Source organism: Eublepharis macularius, chromosome 8 (genome assembly GCF_028583425.1).
Source record: "Eublepharis macularius isolate TG4126 chromosome 8, MPM_Emac_v1.0, whole genome shotgun sequence".
NCBI classification, from domain to species: Eukaryota; Metazoa; Chordata; class Lepidosauria; order Squamata; family Eublepharidae; genus Eublepharis; species Eublepharis macularius.
Window position 1 is genome coordinate 128,757,715 of NC_072797.1, and position 21,132 is coordinate 128,778,846.

At 45.5% G+C, this 21,132-nt stretch overlaps 1 protein-coding gene across 1 annotated transcript in view; it reads right to left on the minus strand.

Moving 5' to 3' along the window:
• SLC44A1 (solute carrier family 44 member 1) overlaps positions 1-21,132 on the minus strand; it is a 136,030-nt gene that overhangs the window by 16,181 nt on the left and 98,717 nt on the right. The window contains exons 8-12 of the mRNA XM_054986321.1: positions 16,505-16,644; positions 8,392-8,578; positions 7,629-7,794; positions 3,899-4,055; positions 1,546-1,629 (exon numbers count right to left, since the gene is read on the minus strand). Coding sequence (XP_054842296.1) covers positions 1,546-1,629; positions 3,899-4,055; positions 7,629-7,794; positions 8,392-8,578; positions 16,505-16,644 — 734 coding nt within the window. The remainder of the gene's footprint in view (positions 1-1,545; positions 1,630-3,898; positions 4,056-7,628; positions 7,795-8,391; positions 8,579-16,504; positions 16,645-21,132) is intronic.

Below are 21,132 nucleotides of genomic sequence, written 5' to 3' on the forward strand. Positions count from 1 at the left end.
GCAGAAAAAAGGGGAAAATGTTAAAGCCAGCACAACGCTTAAAGGAAATCTTAACAGGTATGACTACTGCCAGCCCACATCAAGCAAGCAAGACTTTATTGGCATATATAAAATATAAAATTTTAAATACAGAGACTCCGTACAAAATGAGATTAAAATACAGATAGGAGCAGGGCAACAGTGCAGCAAAACCAGTGCAGAATATTACTTGTCGGGGCGTATAGCCATGGCACTGTAGAGAAACTTAGCTACTATTTCAGTTATTTCCCCATCTGGGTTGTCAAGCAGGAACTGAACCTTAAAATCATCAGAAAACTCTGAAAGTTGGGCTAATATAGGATGGATGTAGAAGATCCCGGCGTGGCGCCAGATAAAAAGGGCACTGGAGAAGAACATGGGAGACAGTTTCAACACAGCCCATCAAACAAGGACAACACCTGCTATGATAAGGAATCCCATGAAATCTGCCAGATAAAATGGCTGAAGGAAGAACATTAAATCTGGCCAGAGAAAAGGCTCTACGTAGATTGGGAGCCAGGAGTTGGTCAAGGTATACTGCTGGGAGACTTACATTAGGGAAAATCCCCAAGTTTAGGGGAGAGCAAGTTCTATTAGCAGAACTATAGAGAGTTTGTAACTCTAATCCCCAAAGACTGGATTTTACTTTTGAGAAGGCCTCAGACTCAGATAGCAGGGATAAAGATTCTATAGATAAGTTCAAGGAACTTATTTTAGCTTCAATACTGGCTGACCAACCAGAGTTGGCAAATCCAGATAATAAATGATACGTATAACTAGGGGGATCAGAATTAAAATGGAGTCTCAACCAATATTTGATAGTGTGAAGCCATGCCTTGGTGGCCAACAGATTCTGACCGCACTTTAGGCATAAGGCAGCATATGGAACACACATAGGAACCCCCATGATCTTACGCAGAAAATTAAGAGTGAACGCGTTCAACTGAATTGTCAATAGCATCCATCCAGGGCAGGGCCCTGTACAATAACTGAGCTCCAATTTTAGCATTGAAGGCTTTAAGAGCAGCAGGCACATATTGGTTACCTCGATCAGAAAAATAAAAGCGAGATATTGCTGCAGCATTAACTTTGGCCAGCCCACATCAATTCATAGCAAATTTCTCTCAAGGAAATCAGTGACAATTATAGATGCTCATTTTCTAAAATGTGTGATGCTTAAATACCAAAAAAGCTACAAATTTCACTCTCGTCACAGTAAGCACAAACTGTGATGAGCCTATCTTCAACCACTGCACAAATCCGATCCCATGCGGAAACGTGATTGCATCATCAGTATGACTTCTCATCCAAAGCATTAGATTTGTTCTCAGTTAAAGCTGAGGAACCTCTGAGATATTATAAAGCACCTTCATTTCTCCAAAGAACTATATCTGCAGTAATAAATGTATTTGAATGTTAGCAAACTGGCAACACGAGGGGAACTATTTCATCCTCTGGTTGAAAGATGATTTCAAAGAGGCTAAATTTGGCACCCTTTGAAGAAGCTAGAATTGTATAAAATCTTACCTGATTTAAGTAAGTCAGGCACTTTTCTAGACACCAAAGGCAGCAAATGCAGGCTTTCAGAATACATCGAGCACAGGCATTTTCCTAAGAGGAGGAGAGTCACAAAAGAAGACCAGTCAAGGGTCAAACAAACACTAAAGAGCCCAAACACTAGGAAACGAGTTGCTTAAATGGCAAGCTGTTTGAAGCGCCGTTCCCGTTTTATACACGCACTTCATTGCACAAAGAGTCCAGGAACCATTTTCAATTGTACACTTCCTGCAGCTCAGTGGCCACCTAGGGCCAAGTCACACACGCAGACCAGCTGCCTTTTCTCTCCCAGTAAGCCCTCCTGTGAAGAGAATCACGTCGAAAAACGTCAACACAAAACCAGACTACACACAGAGACAGCTGGCATCTCTTCTACAATCGCAGTGGCTGCAAAAATTACTGCTGCGATTACAGGCATGGCTGCTGACAGTCTCGCTATATTGCCTGTATCCAGGGCTTTTTTTCAGCAGGAACGCAGGGGAACGGAGTTCCGGAACCTCTTGGAAATGGTCCCATGGCCGGTGGCCCCGCCCCCTGATCTCCAGACAGAGGGGAGTTGAGATTGCCCTCTGTGCCGCCGAACGGCGCAGAGGGCAATCTCAACTCCCCCCTGTCTGGAGATCAGGGGGCGGGGCCACTAGCCATGTCACCATTTTCTCCGAGGGCAACCCACTGAGTTCCACCACCTCTTTTCCCAGAAAAAAAGCCCTGCCGGTATCACATGAAGGCATCTTCATGCAATCTCATACACGTGAAAAGCTATGTGGAAGGGGAGGGGGGAATGGTTGGATTTCATGTGTGAATCGGCCCACGTATCACACTGCATAGGCCTGTGGCCCATCTTGCCTCGTGGCCTCTACTGGCATTTCACCATTCAGTTTCCTGACTATAGGAGATACGACACAGCAGCACCCACCGCCCAACCCCCCTAAAACCGGGCTTTATTATTCCTTTAAAAACTTGCCTAAAATCCTGCAGTATAGGCCATAACCCCAAACTTCTCCTTGCACTACAGCGGTTAGCTACTTCATGCTCGAACCCTACTGAACCACTGCCTTCAGTAAAACCCTAACCAGGGTTGAAAACGGGCGGTTCACAGAAGGCTGCAAAAGGAGCCAACAGAGATTCCCATCTAAGGGTCGCTGCAGCAGGAAGACAGTGAGCAAAAGGCGCCTCTCCACTTGCGCACGTGAGTTTTTTCCATGGGACCTGACCCAGCGGCTTGAGAAACCGTATTTTTCTCAAAATGGAGAAAAGGGCAAGTGTTACGTTTGCCTTCCCCACTGTGAGGCTGCTTTGGGGTGAGCGCTGTCTCCAGCCCTCTCTACTGGAGGCAGCAGCAGCAGCACCACAAACTGCTGCTTCCGAGTTCCCTTCCCGAGCAGCCGCCTGCTGCTGCCCCACTGCTGCTTCTGAGGGTCCCCCCTTTATTCTCAGATGTGCCTGAGCAGGAGACTGGGGTTGCCTCACCCCGGAAAAGCCTCCTGCTCTGCCCTGGAGGATGTTCTCAGCATCAGAGCCAGTCCTGTCTCCTTCCCAGCCAAGGCTGCGAGCCCTCCTTTTATCCCCCTCCCAGTTTAGGGCATGGCCAACCCAGCCCCCATGCACCTGCTGCAAGTATAAGGCTCAACCCCGGGTGCCAGGGGCTGTAACACGGCCTTGCCCCAGCCCTGTCTTCCCTAACTGACCTCAACCTGGCCCCACTTCTTACCTCACTGCGGCCCCTGCCCTTGACCCTGCCCACTAGGGAGGCCACAGTCACCCTGCTGTTTGCAGTGGGAGCGGACCCCAGCCTGGAGCAGGTGGCTGCAGCTGCCTGCTCTGTGGGGCAGGCTGATGACGTCATGGCCTTGGAGGTGAGGGCTGGCAGGCCACCCTGTATTTGTCCCGCTGGCAGCGGCTGCCCCTCAGGCTGCTGCCCCCCCCCCAGTGGCTGTGCTCATACTGCTGCTCTGTGGGTCATCATTTGTGCTGGCAGAAGCCTCTCTGCCTCCGCTGCCCTCCCGGACAGGAGCCCCCTGGCCTTGGGAGCCTTCCCTGACACTGGGTTTGCTGGCAGGGCTTGCGATGGACAGGTGAGTTCCCTTGGGGTCCCTGGTGTATGTGCGTGTGTGTGTGTGGGGGGGGGGGGTGAGCCTTGCAGTGGGGCTGGTGGGAGCCTCACCAGTCCTTCCTTCATCTGGCCCATGCCACGGCAGTGGGTCCTGGACACCTACTTTCTCAACAGCCTGGCTACACATTCCAAATCCAATCCCTATTTAACTCTTTCATTGTTCAGTCCCACTGAAGAATCTTGCTTATACAGCAAAGCGTTTCGTCTTACTTTTCCTTTGACTTGGGTATGAATATACATGAGTATCATCCTCGGAATCTTCACCAAGGTAATAATGAAAGATCCTTTCGCTACAGTTCCCAGGTGGTAACAGATCAGGCGATTGACAGATGCTAAAATAGGTGTAAATGGCAGATTCCATTTTTCTCTGTGGAGGAAATTTTAAAACAAACAGCGAGAACAGTGAGCATCAGAAGACAAAAACAGGAAGCAGTGATACTATTCATGGGTCATCTTAAATTGTGAATGGACCTACACACAGTTCTGCAGCCAGACAGCCTCCTGACAAAAGTAGCTCTGTAGCAAGCCCCAGGGACTAAGGAAACGTTACTCCCAAAATCCCAGCAAATAAGAAAATAAAATAAATGAATAGGCAAAAATGACCTAGTAAAGTTGTTAAAAGAGATATGGGGATGGAAAAGGAATGATGGGGGTGGGGGTGGTCTGGACCACATGGTGCATGTGCGGTTTTGAGAATGTTACCAACTTAGACCCTACTGAAGCCAGATACTCTATGGCTGTGCTGCCTCCACTGGGGCTATCTTAAATGTTGGGGACCCTGCGAAGCCACTACAAGTTGACTTGAATGTATGTGCGTGTGTGTATTTAAGGGCTTCCATGTTTCCACGGAGCTGGTTTGGGGCTGATGAGAAGTGTAATCTAGCCCAGCCTCTCCGTAAGTATAGATCAAATGTTAAAAGATCCGTTTTGCTAATCACACAGGGTTTAAGACTTTGGAAAAATTCAGAACGAGAGAAATTAAAAAGTACAGCTTCTTGCTAGCTAAACATTTACAGCATCTAGCTTGCATCCTGTTCTCTGCTAAGGGGCAGGAAAGACAATTCATCGTCGTGTTCAAGATCTGACAGCTAGCTGCTGATGGATGGACCTAACAAGGGGATGCCGGACTAGGGGTCCCCCCAGTTCCTATTTCTGACTGTCAGAAGGTAGAAAACAGGGTTGTACATACTTGTTAACGATTGTTCATTGAGTTCTTCTGTGCAGGCACACATCCCTCCCTCCTGCCCCGCCGTGAAATCTCTGGCTAGGTCCAGTTTTGAGTTGGAGTGGCTCGGGAGAACTGGGGGAAGGGAGCTGCTTCTCCTGGCTAGTCACATGCCCGTTTTGGCGAGAAAATGGGTCTCTACATGACTTGGGAGAAGCGGCCCCTAACAGAAGCGTTGAAGAATTTCTCCGGTCAGTAGGCCTGCGCATGCACAAGTCCCAGGTGGGACTGCACAGAAGAACGATGGCGAATGTCTGTTACTGTCCAACAGTGAAGTGGGGTTACAAATCAAAATTCCTGCCCAGAGCGGAGTCGGGTGTGGTTTTGTACCCAGAACTTCTTGAAGGTGGGTGCAAAGCTGCATACAAGGAAGGTGAGAGGTAACAAACCAGAGAAGACTCTCCTTTGCTATCACCTCTCCTTGTGACAAGCTAGGTGTGAAGATCTCCAGGGAAACTCCCTTATCTCAGAAGAATAGAATTTGGTTTTATTTTTATTTTTTGGACCAACTAAGATCCCCGCACAAAACTGGCTTTTCTGCCTTAAGAACAGTATTACTTTCATGAAACGTTTTATCTGTCTCAGTGTTAGCTCTCTTCTGTGTGTTTCTTGTTCAGTTTGCCTTTCTAGATCACATCACAGTAATCCCCTGTTGGCTTCTCGAGGGCTCCAAAGCCCTACTTCATTAACAGAAAAGTATTTTCATTTCACACAATCTAATCTTTTGGCAGCAAAACAAAGGTACTAATATAAATCGGCAGAAAATCCAAAAAGGCAAACCAAATTAATTTGTCAATTATAATTCAAAATGCTGTAGATTTTTTAAAAGGTCTGCACCAAGCTTTTAAATACTGTATCTTTTTAAAGACAGTAACTCTTACAGATCAAGGTAAATATTGGCTGATTCTTTGTTTCAAAAGCATCTTTGAAAAAACTTCAGAAATAGTCTGAGTATTATATATTTATTGTAACCTGCCCATTTCACTGTACCTATGGGGAAATTCTCATTATGTTGTAGACCCCAAGTTTACAAATCATTGAACATTGTGTTTTTAGTGATGGAAGAACCTGAGACCCAAAACAGAACTGACAGTGTTGTTCCCTGCTGTAATGAAGTATATTAAAAAAGGTACCAGTTAACAATCTTCTGGTTGTATTGTGAGGTCAGAGTAAATACAAGGAACATATTTATGGCTCAAGGAGCCCACACTGAAAACTTTAAATGTCAGCTTGATATAACTAGGCTACAAAAAATTAAACATTTAGATGAGTGGTAATTTTACTGCTTCAATTTATATCGCTTGTAGTAGGTAAAATCTTGTAAATTTAATCCCATACTTTGCACATGCAGGATACAAATATTATGTCATCCTCATTTCTTCTTGTTCCTTGTCCATTCTCTCCTTTTGAAAAGGGATATAACTTTATTCCCTCAGTGCATTGTATAAATATTAGAAGTGTGCGATTCGGGTTTCCGATTCGGGTAAAGTACCCGAATTGGACTTGATTCGCAATGATTCGGAAACCTCAAATCAAAGCTTCCAGAAGTGATTTGTATCACTTTGGGAAGCTTCGGGTCAAGGGGTTTAAATGCTCCTTTCTGTGCTGCTGTGAAGCCATTTGAGGAGCAGGAAGGGCTGGAGGAGGCAGCTGGAGCCTTCCCTGTTGGCCAGCTGGCCGCTGTGGGCCCCGCAGGTGGCAGCGTAGTGGTGGAGGAGACGGCTCCGGGCCATCCCGGCCTCGCGAGGGCCAAAGCGACAGCAGAGGAGCTGGCTCTGGGCTGTCCCAGCCTTGTGAGGGCTGCCGTGGTGGCAACGGCGGCGCCCTCCTGCCACCCAGCTGATCAGCCTCCCCTCTCCCTGCTGGTCAGGTAAGTGGGGTGGGCGGGTTTGCCCTGGGGGGGATGGGGGGTTTGCTCCCACTCCCTTCAGTACGCTCCAAATCTTTACGGAGCATACCAAAGTGATCTAAATAACTGAATCCTGAAGCAGCGTGCGCTTTTGGGGGCGCACACCCCTAATACGAATGTAAATTCTCTAGTTGAGCTAGATCATCTCCCCTCACCCACAGCAATTATTATTTACAAACAGGTTTGTAAAACATGTCTGTTTGAAGAGAAAAGATGCAGGAACATGACAGAAACCAAAGCATTCCAATATACCTCTGGAAACTCCAGCTTCTTTGAGGATCTGGGATGTTAATTTCAGCCCCTTTATTTACTCAAAATGGTTCTATCTGTAAAAGCAGCGTAGCACATGAGATTCCAGACCCAGCTAGTTCTTTAACTTCTGAGATTACACAAATCACTGCAGCAAATACAACGCATATTGAATGCTGAAAAGAGATGTCTGTATTTCTGAAAGGATCCAAGAAATAATGAGAGCCTCTTTAAGAAAGCCTTTGTTTATAACCATTTGCTTATTATTTTAAATATTGTTTTAATACTTAATTTTTTAAAAAACCAAACGTTGTATTAATGGATTTAATTAGTATTATTTACCACTGAGGTTTACAAGACAAATGGTGTATACCTAAGGCTCAAACTGGATCCCAGCAAATGTGTTTCAACAGCTGAAAACCAACCAAACGCGCATTGGCCATGTTCTGCCTCTCAGTTTCATCTTCTCGTCTCATTACACGCGCTGTTCCTATCCCCCGTCCTTTAGAGAGTTTAGCAACCCAGCCTCATATCTTGCAGTTGCCCAGAGCTCTCACCTTGTAAAATAATATGTCACAACAGCTCCTGCTACAGTCATCTGCTGACAGGCAAGGATAAATTCACTGATCCAAACTAGCCCCACGATGTGGTACCACCACATGTATCTCTGGAGGCCTGCAGCCCGGTACTCGACAAAACCTTGTTCATTTCCTACAGGGCTACCTAGAATCGGAAACAAGGAGGTGTTTGAAATATTCATTCTGCGAGAACACGGCATTTTTAACGCTGGCACAAAAGTAACGTTCACAGTTTCAGAGCGGCTTCTCACTTCTACAAGGCGGTTCCGTTTGCTCCAGTTACACTGCTGCTACTCTAGCATGTCCCACAAACAGCCGGATACAGTTCAATCAGACCGTTAATCATAATCAGCCTTCATGGATTTACAAAAAAAGAATGCCCTATGGCATTGATTTTTTCTGTTTTATTACATAATGAAGTAGGGTAGTACCTTTAAAAACCAACAGTATTTTCAGGGTATAAGCTTTCTGGAGTCAAAGCTCCCTTTGTTAAATACCTGACAAGGTCAACTTTGACTCTTGAAAGCTTTTACCCTGGAAACCTCGTTGATCTTTAAGGGGCCAATGAACTCGAATCTTGCTCTTCGACTGCAGACCACCGTAGCTACCCACCTGAAACTATTTTAAAGTAGGCTTCCACTTTACCACATTTCATTGAATTCAAGAAACAGATGAAGGAAGGCACAGTGACATATATCTTACATTATAAAAAAGAAACTCAGAAATTACTGCAAGTACATACCAGTGGTACCTAGGAAGAGCAGAACCATGATCCAATAGATCCAAAAGAGGATGAGGGCGAAGAAAGTCCAAAATGGCTGGAAGACGAGGAGTGGCAGGTGAATGAAGACCTTGCCAGCCACGTGGAACAAGGCAATGGTGAGAGCTACTCGCTTGCGCAAAACTAACATGATCAACAATAAGATAACCTTTGAAAAGAAAAAAAAGTGCACATTATAATTTTAAATGATTTTATCAAAGGGGGAAAGTCTGCCAGAGGTTAAACAGAGAAAATTTGCCATTCATCTACAACTTCATAACTTAAAAAGTCCCCAGTACTGGAATTCAGTACAAAATGTTTAAGTCCTGATTCCTTTAGCCACCTCTTAACATAGGACTTTTATATACATTGGAAAGGGATATTTATGGCCTTTCAACCTATGTACAGGAGTATTGTACAGGAGAAATAGAACCAACTATACACTTCAGGTGAAAATGCAGCCAATCCTGATACCAGTGACTGTATCTAGATGATACAACGTGTTTTTTACATGTACACTTAAAACTATAATGTTTGGAATGAGACAATGTGTGAATCGGCATTCAACGTTATTAGGCTGCCAGCTAAAACCTTGCCTTCTCTTTTTGACTACCACCCAAATAATGCAAGAGAAATTGAACTGATGGGATTCAGAATATTTTTAACTAGGGGTGCGCACACGCTCTCTCTCTCTCTCTCTGGGTAATCCAGGCCCAGGTTTCAGGGATAAAAAAAAAATCTGGGATCCCTGAAATCCAGGTCACATTCTCTAATCTGGATTAGAGAATCATAGATTTAACCAGCCATTATTCCTTATGGGGAAAATGTTGGGGGGGGGGGCATTTTTAAAAATCAATCTCTACCAAATTTGCTAGAAATCTACTACTGACTGTCTGCTAAAGACCCCCTTCCCCCAAATTTCAGGAGGATCGGTCCCAGGCTCAAATTCTGTGGACCCTTGAACAAGCTGCCCCCAGCTATTCTCCACTGTTTCCTATAGAGGAAACATTTCCAAGGCTTTTAAACTCTGCAGCTTCTGCCCCCTTGCTTGAGATTCTCTGGTTTGACATTACTCCCTTGCAAGCTTATTGTCAAACCAGTGAATCCCAATGTCGAATCAGAGAATTCCACTGAGAATCTCTTTACTGACGCGGGGGTGGGGGGGGGCTCAAACCTTGCTAAACTGCAGAGTTTAAACAGCTTCCAGAGGTGGCCCGAAGGAGATCTTTTGGAGCTGGGAGGGAGCAGAATGGGGTGGGAATTCACTGTGCGTGCTGCCTCCTCCCCCGCACCACCTGCCTTGCACTACTGTCCCTGCAGTGGCGCGGAGCTTGGCCCCATTCGTGCTGCTGCCCTCTCACGGTTGCTGTGGCTGCCTACGGTAGCTGGCTACACCTGGATAATATGGCCTAGAAAGTCTAGGTGCCTGGATCCAATCCATCTTATCTGAGAATAGAAATAAAACTGTTTAATCTTAGGAAGGGGCTGACATTTACTGAGACTGACCAGTGTTTGCGGCAACATCGGCTCTGGGAAACTGCCTCCTGCTGTATAGGCATGATTTTCACAGCCAGGAGTGAAAGCGCAAGATGTCTTTAATATACTGGCATGTGTCTATTGGCGGAATGAGTCCTGGCTGGCTCAGCCTTTCAGAACCAAGACCCAGATTGGCTAAGACCTTTTTGCACACATGGGAGGAAGAACTGAAAAGGAGCTGTTATTTTCTTGTTCTGAGTTTGTGTGACTGTGGGAGGGGAACATGGCCATGCAAAGGACAGCATCCTCCTTACTCCCACAAACATTTGAATCTTCCAATGGGGAGGGAAGATCAGAGGATCAGTTACTGCAAGTTCCAAGTTAGGTTAGCAATCTTTCTCTTTTTCATTTCTTTGATTAGGCTACGCTATAGTTCTGTAGCCTGAATACTCGCTAGCATTATACTAATAGAACAAAGCCTGCATTTGTTTAAAATATAAAAAGATTTACTGGATTCCTACCCGAATGCCTTGGCTGCGGTCAACATTACCTAAACAGCCCTCTGTGATGGTCCTCCTGCCATCAAACTGATAAGGGGTGGTGGAGAGGGAATCCCCCCCCCTCCAAAGTGCTTAAGAGAAGGTGGGAGCCATGAGAGATTCTTTACAAAGGAGAAGAGCAAGATTCAAGTCCAGTAGTATTTAAAAGACGAACAAGAATTCTAGAGTATAAGCTCCGTTATCAGATAACGTTTGATGAAGCCTTGACTCTTAAAAACTTCTATCATGGAAATCTTGTTGGTCTTTAAAGTGCTACTGGACTTGAGTCTTGCTCTTCTACTGCAGATCAACGATCTTACAGAGAAGAGGGAGTTTCCCTGGGACAGAACGACTTCCCCTTTGGTACTTGATAGTGGCCTGTCAGGCACCAGGGCAGAAGCATTATAGTTATTACTATCACTATAATTCTAAAATACATTTCAGATAGGTGGGCCAATACAAGGCATTCTGTACAGTAACTCCTTAGCCATTTCCATGACAGGATAGTTTAATGTTGCATTTGCTAGAAAGAATTGCATGGAAAAGACAGAAAACTTAGGGAGAAGGGCCATATCTCATCAAAGGAAATAAAATCTGTATTATGTTACAGACAACTTGCTAAAAGAAACCCCAAAATACAGAATGTCAGTCAACAATGATCTCTGAACATAGCACTGAGTTGTGCTACAAAGTGCCAGGGGAGGTGTTGTATAAACAGGGTTGCACTTACCTGTAACTGTTGATCACTGAGGTCTTCTGTGCAGGTACACACGGGACTGCACTAGCTAAAAATTTCCACCAGAAGGCGCTCGATGCCTCCCAGAGCGCAGGCGTGGCTGTTTTCCCGCCTAAACAGCCTATATCCGGGAGATGTGGCGCCCTTTGCCCTCAGCTCCTCTTGCCACCCCTCCCCCACAAGTGAAGAGCATAAGCGGGGAAGGAGGAGGGCATGTGTGCCTGCACAGATGACCTCAATGAACAACAGTTACAGGTAAGTGCAACGCTGTTTTCATTGTCGGTCTTCTGTGCATTCCCACATGGGAGATTCTCAAGCTTCTTAACTGGGTGGTGGAGCTTGTTCTTCAATGAAAAATGGATTACAAAACAGCTGTGCCCACTGATGTCTCCTGTCGATCGAGGACTTCCAGGGCATAATGCCTCATGAAGGTGTCTGCCGATGACCAGGCTGCCGCCCTGCAGATGTCCAGCAGAGGGACTCCTCTCAGGAACGCCGTCGGCGTCACCTGCGACCTCATGGAATGCGCATGGACTCCCAGGGGACACGGTAAGTTAGCATTTTTATAGTATACTTTGATAGTCTGTACCACCCAAAGTGCAATTGTTTGAGCACTTGCTCCTTTCCCCTTTTTAGGGCCTGTGTAACACACAAACAATTGCCTATCTACTCTGAACACCTTAGTCCTGTCAAGGTAAAAAAGTATGGCCCTCTGCACATCCAATGTGTGAAGAGATTTCTCTGCTTCCTCCACAGGGTTAGGGAAGAAAACTGGGAGGGACAGTTCCTGCGTCACGTGAAAACACGTCACCACCTTGGGCAGGAAGTTTAACCTTGGCCGTAAGACCACCTTCTCAGAATGTATTTTAAGGAACGGTTGATCCATTGAAAGGGCCACTATCTCACTAACCCTTCTGGCAGACGTCACTGCAAGTAACGCCACCGTCATAGAAAGTTCCCTCAGCCCGCATGTGGCTGAGGGTTCAAAGGGTCTTGCTCGACATTAACCTGGTTAAGAACACTAGCTGTAGGGACCACTGAGCGACTACCTTCCCCGTAGGTGGAAAGAGATTCAGTAACCCTTTCATGAACAACTTTGAGGTGTAGTGTGAAAAAACTGTCTTTTATCAACAGGTTTATGGAGGGCTGATATTGCCGCCAAATAAACTTTCACTGACGAAATGGAGAGTCCCGTGTCCTTCAGTTCTAAAAGGAAATCTAACACTGAGGGGCCAAAGGGCAGGTGAAAGGGTCGGTTCCCTTTCCCCCCTGCCCGAGCCATAGATTTTTCCCACTTGTAGTGGTAAGATTGCCCGGTGGATAGTCTCCTGGCGTTTAATATAACATCAGCCACCTTAGCAGACAATTGACCTACGGTCTCAGCAGCCATGCAGTCAGTCTGAGTTTGTTTACAGCATGGTGATGTAACCTGTGACACAAGATCAGGTCCATCTCTTTGGGGAGGTGCCAGAAAGTCGGGTTAGACATCTGGTACAACCGATGAAAGCAGGGTTGTCTTGGCCAGAAGGGCATCACCACACTATGGCTGCCGTCCCGTCTGCCTGAATTTTGCTCCCCATCTTGGAGATTAATGGTATCAGGGGGAAAGCATAGAAGAGTCTCCTGGAGCAGGTGATCTGAAAAGCATCCCCTAGGGAGCCAGCTTCTAAACCCCTTCTGGAGCAAAACAGGGGAGCTTTTTTGTTTGCCCTGGTGGCAAAGAGGTCTACATCTGGTGTGCCCCACTCTGAGAACACCAGTCTTATGTAGCGGTACCTGATAGACCACTTGTGGGTGTCGGACCCTATCCTGCTTAACCTGTCCGTGACAGTGTTTTCTACACCCGGAATGTGGACTGTGTGGATGTGCACACCAAGGATCGAGACCTCAGTGAAGGGGTTCTCAAGAGATCAAGAGCCCCTCTTTCTGAGACGCCCTCTTTTCTCGGTCAGGCTCTGCTTGGTTCCTTCCCCGTCAGATGCTTAGTCTTTGCCTGTTTCTTCCTAGGTCGTTCCAAAAGAACCAGTTCAGATAATGGTTCCAAGGTTTGAACCTGGGTGGATGTGGGTGTCGATTCTGTAGGCCTAGACGACTCTCTTGATTCCACCAGCCTGGATGACTCTCTCGATTTTGAGAGTTGGATCTGAGCAGGTGAAGTATCTGAACACGCAGGCGATCTTGGTTCCGATTGGCGCTTTGGGTTCCGGCCCGAGTCGGAAAGGCTGGATGGTTCCCTGGAGGGAGCTCGGGTCCCGGGAGGGGTCTGTTCCGAATGGGACGCCGGGATAGGGGTCGGATCCGGTTGGCCCTCAGTACCTTTGGCCCGGTTTACATCAGCCGACTTAGACCCTGGGCTCGGCACTGCCATAGCTTTCTTCCAGAGGGCTGCTTTTAAGCGGGAAGACTAGTCTGCTCGCACTTTGGAGGTAAAGGCTCCACAGATCTTACACGCTTGAGCAGTGTGGGCTTTGCCCAGACAAAGGAGGCAAAGAGAGTGCCCATCAGTCTTAGCCATTTTCAAGTTGCATTTGAAGCAACGTTTAAACACGGTCATATCCGCCATACTCTCACCCTTCTCTTCCAAGGAACAAACGCCGAGAGAAGGGCGCAAAAACTACTCACAACCGATCTTCCAAGCTATTGAACCTCTCACAGCGGCAGCAGAAGAGGAACGGAGGGCAAAGGGTGGCGCGCCTCCTCGATATAGGCTGTTTAGGCGGGAAAACAGCCGCGCTCGTGCTCTGGGAGGCATTGAGCGCCCTCTAGTGGAAATTTTTAGCTAGAAATCCTCCGGCTGGTAGGCCTGCACAAGCGCAGTACCACGTGGGAATGCACAGAAGACCGACAATGAAATATTACTTACAGTATCCTCCAAACAAAACGCTTCTGCCAGTGCCTCAGAGCGAAGGTTAGTTAAAACCAGCATAATATGGTGAACTACGATCAGGGATCCTTGCTCAGCCAAGAAACTCTCTTAAGAAAGAAAGACTGGGCTAAATTCACTGAGCTTAACCTTCTACACAGGGCTGTGTAGTGGGATGGAGGGGAGAGAAGCAGATTATGTATGGTGTACTTAATTTTTTGTAGGAAATGCAGAATAAACAACAACTGTAGCATTCTGCCTTTCACCCATATACCAATACACGCATTTAAGCAGTGGTAGCTTGCTGCAACACTCATATAACCAGACGGGATGCCGAGTACCTGTAAGAAAAGCTACTTACCACGTTTCTCTCTTTTTGGGTACCTGTAAGAGCCATCTTATAGGCATTTTACTAGATTCCCACTGCCTGCCTGCAAATCTTCTATGCCCTACTACTTGAAGCAAACGATGCCCATATCAATTTTCCAAAGGCTGCTTTACATGCCATGTCTTCTGCATAAACTTATTTGTGCACATTACTTTACATAATCTCCCCAAGGGAGACCTAAGCAGTTTATCTCTCATTCCTCCACTGTATCCTCATAACAACTCTGTGAAGTCGATTTAGGCAGAGAGAGTTGACTGGTCCAAGATCACCTGCCGAGCTTCCATGGCAGAGCAGGGATTTGAACTTGGGTCCCCCCAAATCCTAGTCCAACGCACTATCCACTACACCACACTGGCTCAGGATCTTTTCGCTCTGCCTTTGTTCCTTAATGTTTGATTTTGACCCCCCCGTCCTTTACATTTTCATGAAGTTTGGACTGCTGACAAAATGTATCTGCAGAATCATATTGCTAAAAATAAAATCTCAGGAGCACGGGTCCCCTTTGACTTTCAGTCAACATCATGCCCTTGTGGCCAACAGTATTTGTCACTGTTGCTGTACAGGACCTCCAGGGCTTCATTTTCAATCATCGGTTTTTCATATTTGTAATGGAAACAGCTTAGCAATATTTAACTCAGGTCTCAACTTACTCTTTAGGGGTGTGCAACTTGGTATCCATAGACTGAATTTTAAAAAAAACAGATATATGCCTAATCAACATAATCTGGATATACTGGAGTCAAACAAGAGAATCCCAAATCAGATCAGGAGACCAGATTCTGATTGATCAGATAAAAACAAGTTTATTTGGTTTTATCTGGCAAACACTGCAGGCTGCTTCTCCAAACTCTGTTTCCCTCCTTTTCTTTCCGGCATAGGGGGGAAGGGAAGCAAGACCATCTCCCTCGGCCCTTTGCCTTCACGGCTCCCCATGCGCTCGGCTGGCTCCCCTCCCAGCCTTTCTATCGGCTGCCTCCTTTGCCCCGCTGGCTTCGCGCTGCTCTCCTGCCACGGCTTCTTTGCCGCTTCTGCCAGCGCCCTCTCACCGCTGCTCTGCCTGCTTTTCTCTGTGAGGCCTGTGCATTCCCACCTCCCCCCGCCCCACCCCTGAGCTCCAAGAGAACCATAAGCCATTGGCCACCTTTTAAACGCCATTACTTGCCAGGTGAGGCCCCCCCCCCCCCGGGCCAAGTCTGACATTGAGATTCTCTGTTTTGACATAGGTTCCCTTTCAGTAGTTTGGTTCTGTTGAACTTTGTTGGTTCAGCTTGCATTGGGAGTGGGACTTGTATTGGGACTGGCTTTTGGCCAGGGGTTGCCTTTGCTTAAGGTTTCTTTGCCCTAGAAAGTCTTAGAATATTTCCCCCCATTGGAAATAATGGAGAGTGGCCTGGGGGAAGCTCGTTCAGGGACCCACAGAATTCAACCCCGGGATCCAATCTTCCTGAAACTTAGGGAGTCTTTACTGGACTGGAAGGAGTAGGTTCCCTGCAAATTTGGTGGTGTTTGTCTAAAAGATGCCCTCCCCCAGGCACCCTGGATAGTCTCCCCCATAGGGAACAATGGCCGGATAAATTTGGGATATCTAATCTTTCTGAACCAGATTAGATACTTTGACCCAGCTGTCAGGGATACCAAATATTTATGGTATTCTAGATACCCAGATCCAGACGGAACCAATTTGTGTGTGTGTGTGCATACCCTTAAAACATTCCAGACATCTTTATATACTTTTGAGATGTACAAATCTGCATGCCTGTGTGTTTGGAAAGCTGTGGTTTAAAGCAGCTTCCAAAATACTCAGGGCTTTTTTTTCAGGGGGAACGCGGGGGAACGGAGCTCCGGCACCTCTTGAAAATACTCGGCAATACTCGGCAATACTCGGCAATAGTGCTAGAAAATAATATTTCAAAGAAACCCGTGTGTTTCCTCCTCGTTTCCCTCTTGAGAGTTCTGCCACCTTTTCTCTCCAGGAAAAAAACCCTGAAAGTACTGATATGCATAGTGAAATCTACACAAAGTGGCATCCCCTCCCATATGCTCTTATTTCATGTATGAAGGAGCCTTTGATGCAACAGCCGCCAGATACTTACTGTGAAGACTGTAGCTGCAATGGCATAGATCAGGAGGGCCTGACGATTGTCTTTGGCTATTTGAAGCTGATCAACAGTAAGAGTGTCGCTGGGAGATGTTCGCTGTTTCACATACAACCACCACAATACTCCTGTGCCACCTGGTTTTCATACAGAAAAATATACAGTGTGCTTCACAACAGATGTATTTCACTATTTTAGGAAAACGCACTGTTTCTTTCATTATCAGGTAAGATCTGGATGTCTGATCTAAGATAAAATGTGAGGACGGACTAGTGCTTTGACTGTCTAAGGCAGCTGATCCAAGAGGACTTTTCTTTACGATGCTTCTTAAAAAAATGCCACATCTTAATAATCAGACAGAACAAAGGAAAAATAGAAGTAGTTGCCTATAAATTCAAATAGAGGAGAAAAGGTCCACATTTTGGGATCTCCTGAAGACGAGCATAACTGGAGGTCCAACAGGCATCTTTCCCTACAGTTGTCGATGTTTCCAAGTACTCTAAAAAGACAACTTCCCTTCCAGGACCGGCAAGCTTGAGCATTTACTCCCATATGGTAACAGGAAGTGCCTTTTTTGTATCATTCTCTCTGTTCATTGAGATTGGTCAACAAGGCCGTGCTTTATAGTCTGACTCCTACCCAAGGGAAGAATAAGAGGAGATAGAGAAAGGTCTTTTCAGTTGAGACTATTCTCTGGAACTCTGCCAATGGAGCATCAATTCACTTCCTCCCTGTATATTATTTCATCCCCAGATGAACGGTTTTGGTTAAGTTATAACCTGGTTGGGCAAGGAGCCGTTCCAAGCATTAGAAGGCTAACTTAAGTTCTCAATATTGTTTTAAATATTTCTATGGCTTTTTTTTGGTTCTGCTATGGTGGAAATTGCCAATTGAAAAATGCTAAAAATACCTTCTTCTCTCGCACACGAGTGAGTTACCTAGGCCTTATTTAATAATATTGCCAAAACCTGTAATTACCAGATATACAGTGGCCATTCTAAGCGGACTCATGCCCTTCTAAGCCCATTGACTTCAATGGGCTGTTTCCATCTCACACAGATTCACTCTTAGATCGTGAACTATGGCAGTTTTTAATTGCATTGCCTCTAACCCAAGATGAATGCTACATCCCAAGGGCTCGTCTCTAGCTGCTCCCTCCTTGAATCTGCTGGCTGCTGCTCTGGAGGCAGCAGAGGTGGTAGGAATCGCCCCCCCCACACACACACACACCCTTGTTGCACCTTAAACACAACTACGGCTGCACTCTGGGAATTGAGGAAGTGTACTTTTCCAAAGGTTTGTGGGGAAGAAACTGGAAGCCATCTTATGCTCCCATCAACAACAGGGTAAATGGGCATGGAAATTGACCTCTGTTTCTGGAGCCTAACATAAAAATGGGAACTCTGAGTAGCAGCCACCATCAGCTTCACTGCTGTGAGTCCTCGATTTCTTTTGTTAAACAGCTTTAACCAAAGGCATTGCCCAAACAAGATTTCAGTAAGCTTGCTACGACTGCATCTATGCCTTCAGGGCAAACTCCGATCAATACTACTTTGGTAATTACTACACTTTCCTTCCCTGCTTTTTTGTATTTGTAAGGTGTTCAATGCTACCCTGGCTCTGAATCATACTTCATTCTGCTTTCATGTAATTGGATGTATCCTACTTCAGCTTAATTAATAATAATAATGCTTAATAATGGCTGAATTGATATTGTTCCCAAGAGCACCGCTTTAACACCTCTCTGTGTAACGAAAGTTAAATCAAACAAATTGGTCCCTAAAGTAGGAGGTGACTGTTTTTAAGGAAGCAACAGCCAAAGCAGGCATCAGCATGTGCGCACACGTGCTCACGTATACAGAGTTTATATTTTCCACCCTGTCATATTTTTGAAAGCACTTTCAAGTTCATTTCTTTAAATTAGACTATGAATCTACCAACTCCTCATTCTCTCTTCCTTAGCTATGCTATAGTCCCCAGCTCAGGCAGATGAGACACTTCAGTTAAACATACAGGGGTTACTTCCACACAGAGGTTTTGCTGGGGTGTGGCACTCACACTGAAGCAGGGTTTTTTTAAAAGCATCCAAAGAGTGTTATCTCCTAATCATTCACGTTCCGTATTTTACCCTGGCTTGCTGCCTTCTTTCCCAAATCTGGTCTCATATGATGTTTTTAGAAAGACCACAGTCATGTTGGAACAAAATTTGAGTCCAGTTGCACCTTAGGACAACAAAATTATCCAAGCGATAAGCATTCATGAGTCAAAGCTCCCTTTGTATCTGATGAAGTGACCTTTGATTCATGAAAGCTTATATGCTGAACAATTTTGGCAGTCTTTAAGGTGCTACTGGAGTCATACTTTGTTCTTTTAATACAGAATAACATGGCTATCAACCTGAAACAGTCATTTTGGAAAGATTGTACTAAGTGCGTACATGATAAAGTGAACATTTTTGGAGGTTGTGCTAAAATAGTAACAGGGTTTTTTATTTTGCACCTGCTTCCCTTGAACACCAGTCCCGTCCCCCCTCCGACACTGTCTCAGAGAGAGGGAGAGGGAGAGAAAGAGAAAGGGGGGAGGAGAGGGAGACGGAGTGTGTGTGTGTGTGCCTACTAGCACCTCTATAGTCTCATGTTTCATTTTTAAAAGTCCCTAGCCCTAAGGAGAAATGACCCCTTACCGTTCCACAAAGAAAGGGGCTAGAGTTTTACACTTTAAATTATGCAGGCTGGGAATTCAACAAAACTGGCATATTTTGTCCATAGGTTATAATATGGCTGTGCTATAGCAATCTAGAAACTGCAATTTTTTTTAAAAAAAAAGGCCCCTCAAAGCTCTCCGATGGTGGTGGCAGTGAGAAATGGCAGCTACAGGGCTCAAGAAAAGGACACTCCAAGCTACACTGCTGCGCACGTGTTCCATATAACTCTGTATTCACAGCAGCAATGAGAGTCACATGGGAGCCTTGTTACCATGTAGATGCAGCCAAGACCATTTGGGAGCAGCTTTGCCAGCACAGGAAGCCTAAGCTTGTGAACGTTCTGGCCAGTCTCCCGTTCACACCGAGATAAGAGAGAAAATAAGAGAAAAAGGCAAAGAGGATAAGTAAACTCTCCAGACTATTTAATCGTGATTACAGCAATCAGCAGCAGCCTGCGCGAACTCCCTTCTTCCTCAACCTTCTTCTGCAGTATGATGTCCCCACCTATGTTTAAGCATTACATCATTGGCACAAATATAAACCAAAGTTAAGGCTAACTAAGACTCCAGATTCCCAGCAGAAACTAGATTAAACTTGTTGTTTCAAATCCTGGTGAAGCAGAGGCCCTGGTTACCCTTAACAGTGCCAATGTAATACTTAACGGTTTTTAAAGCTGCTGGAAGTTGAAAGAAGAGCCCATGATTCTGTGATTTGCTGAATCACGGCTGAGAAGTTTACCAGTATTTGTCCTAGAAAGAGAACAGAAAAAACAAGCTTCCAGTGATCTGCCCTCCTGATGGGATCCACTCTCGCTTGTGATTAAAAACTGCCAAACAAATTTGTTTCTCCCGCCGCTAACAACTGCACCCGCTCCCTTGTCTGTTCATCAGTATTTCTTGCTGGATTTTATACTTTCTACCTGAAATTCCACATTTACAACTGACCAGACTGCACTGGGCTTTTGAGACCGCCGAGGAAAACATCATACCTTATTCAAGAACCTTGGAAACATCTGTGCCCTTTCCGGCATTCCTTGGCTATGCTATTTCTGTTTAAGAGTTAATCTGTTATACCAGACAGCATGGGAGAAAACAATTATGTTTTTCCTTCACTGATCATAACCCAACAAAAAATATTTGGGGAATTTTGGGGGGTGGCAGGGGGGTAATATTTCTACCATTTAAGTATTTCTAGATTACTTTTAGTGTTAATACTAGGATGAGCTCTAATGCAGCATCGGGGTAAATATCTACAGAAAGGGAAGAGGGAGGAAATATAGGTTTGAATGAATAGCTTGTTTTCTGGAGGCTGTTTATTTAAAACACAGAAGGTACATGCTCCAGTACTTGGGAGAGGGAACACGCAGCTTACAATTAAACAATGGAAAGGAGAAAGTGTTTATAAAGTAACAGGGAATTGTTGTAGAAACATTTTTCCTATTCTTTTAAAAAAGTGAAGTCCTGTGTAGAAATGGCTTAAGAGGGAGGGTAGAATACGAAGGTTTTTTTTTTTTGTAAAAAAGGATCTTTTTAACATTTGTGAAGTGGTACAAAAGGTTGAAGGTGTCACTCGCACACTGCATAATTTCCTTACAGAATTCACTGCCACGTAATGTTGCTTACAGGCTTAGAATGCTTTAAAAAGGGATTATACAAATTAATGGAGAATGAATCCATACGAAGAACGCCAAGTTACAGGCAAGCAACCTGTTCTTTTTCACAGTCTGTATGCCCAGCACAAATGGGAACAGATTTGCAAACTGACATGCCTGGTGGTGGGCAAGGGGCCGTCAGAGGCCAACAGAAGCATTCCCTTTGAGCTCTGACCTCATACTGAGCTCTGACCTCATGCTGAGCTCTGACCTCATACCATGCCACCAGATTCAGTTTGGGGACATCTGGGTACAGAATCTTGCGCTGCA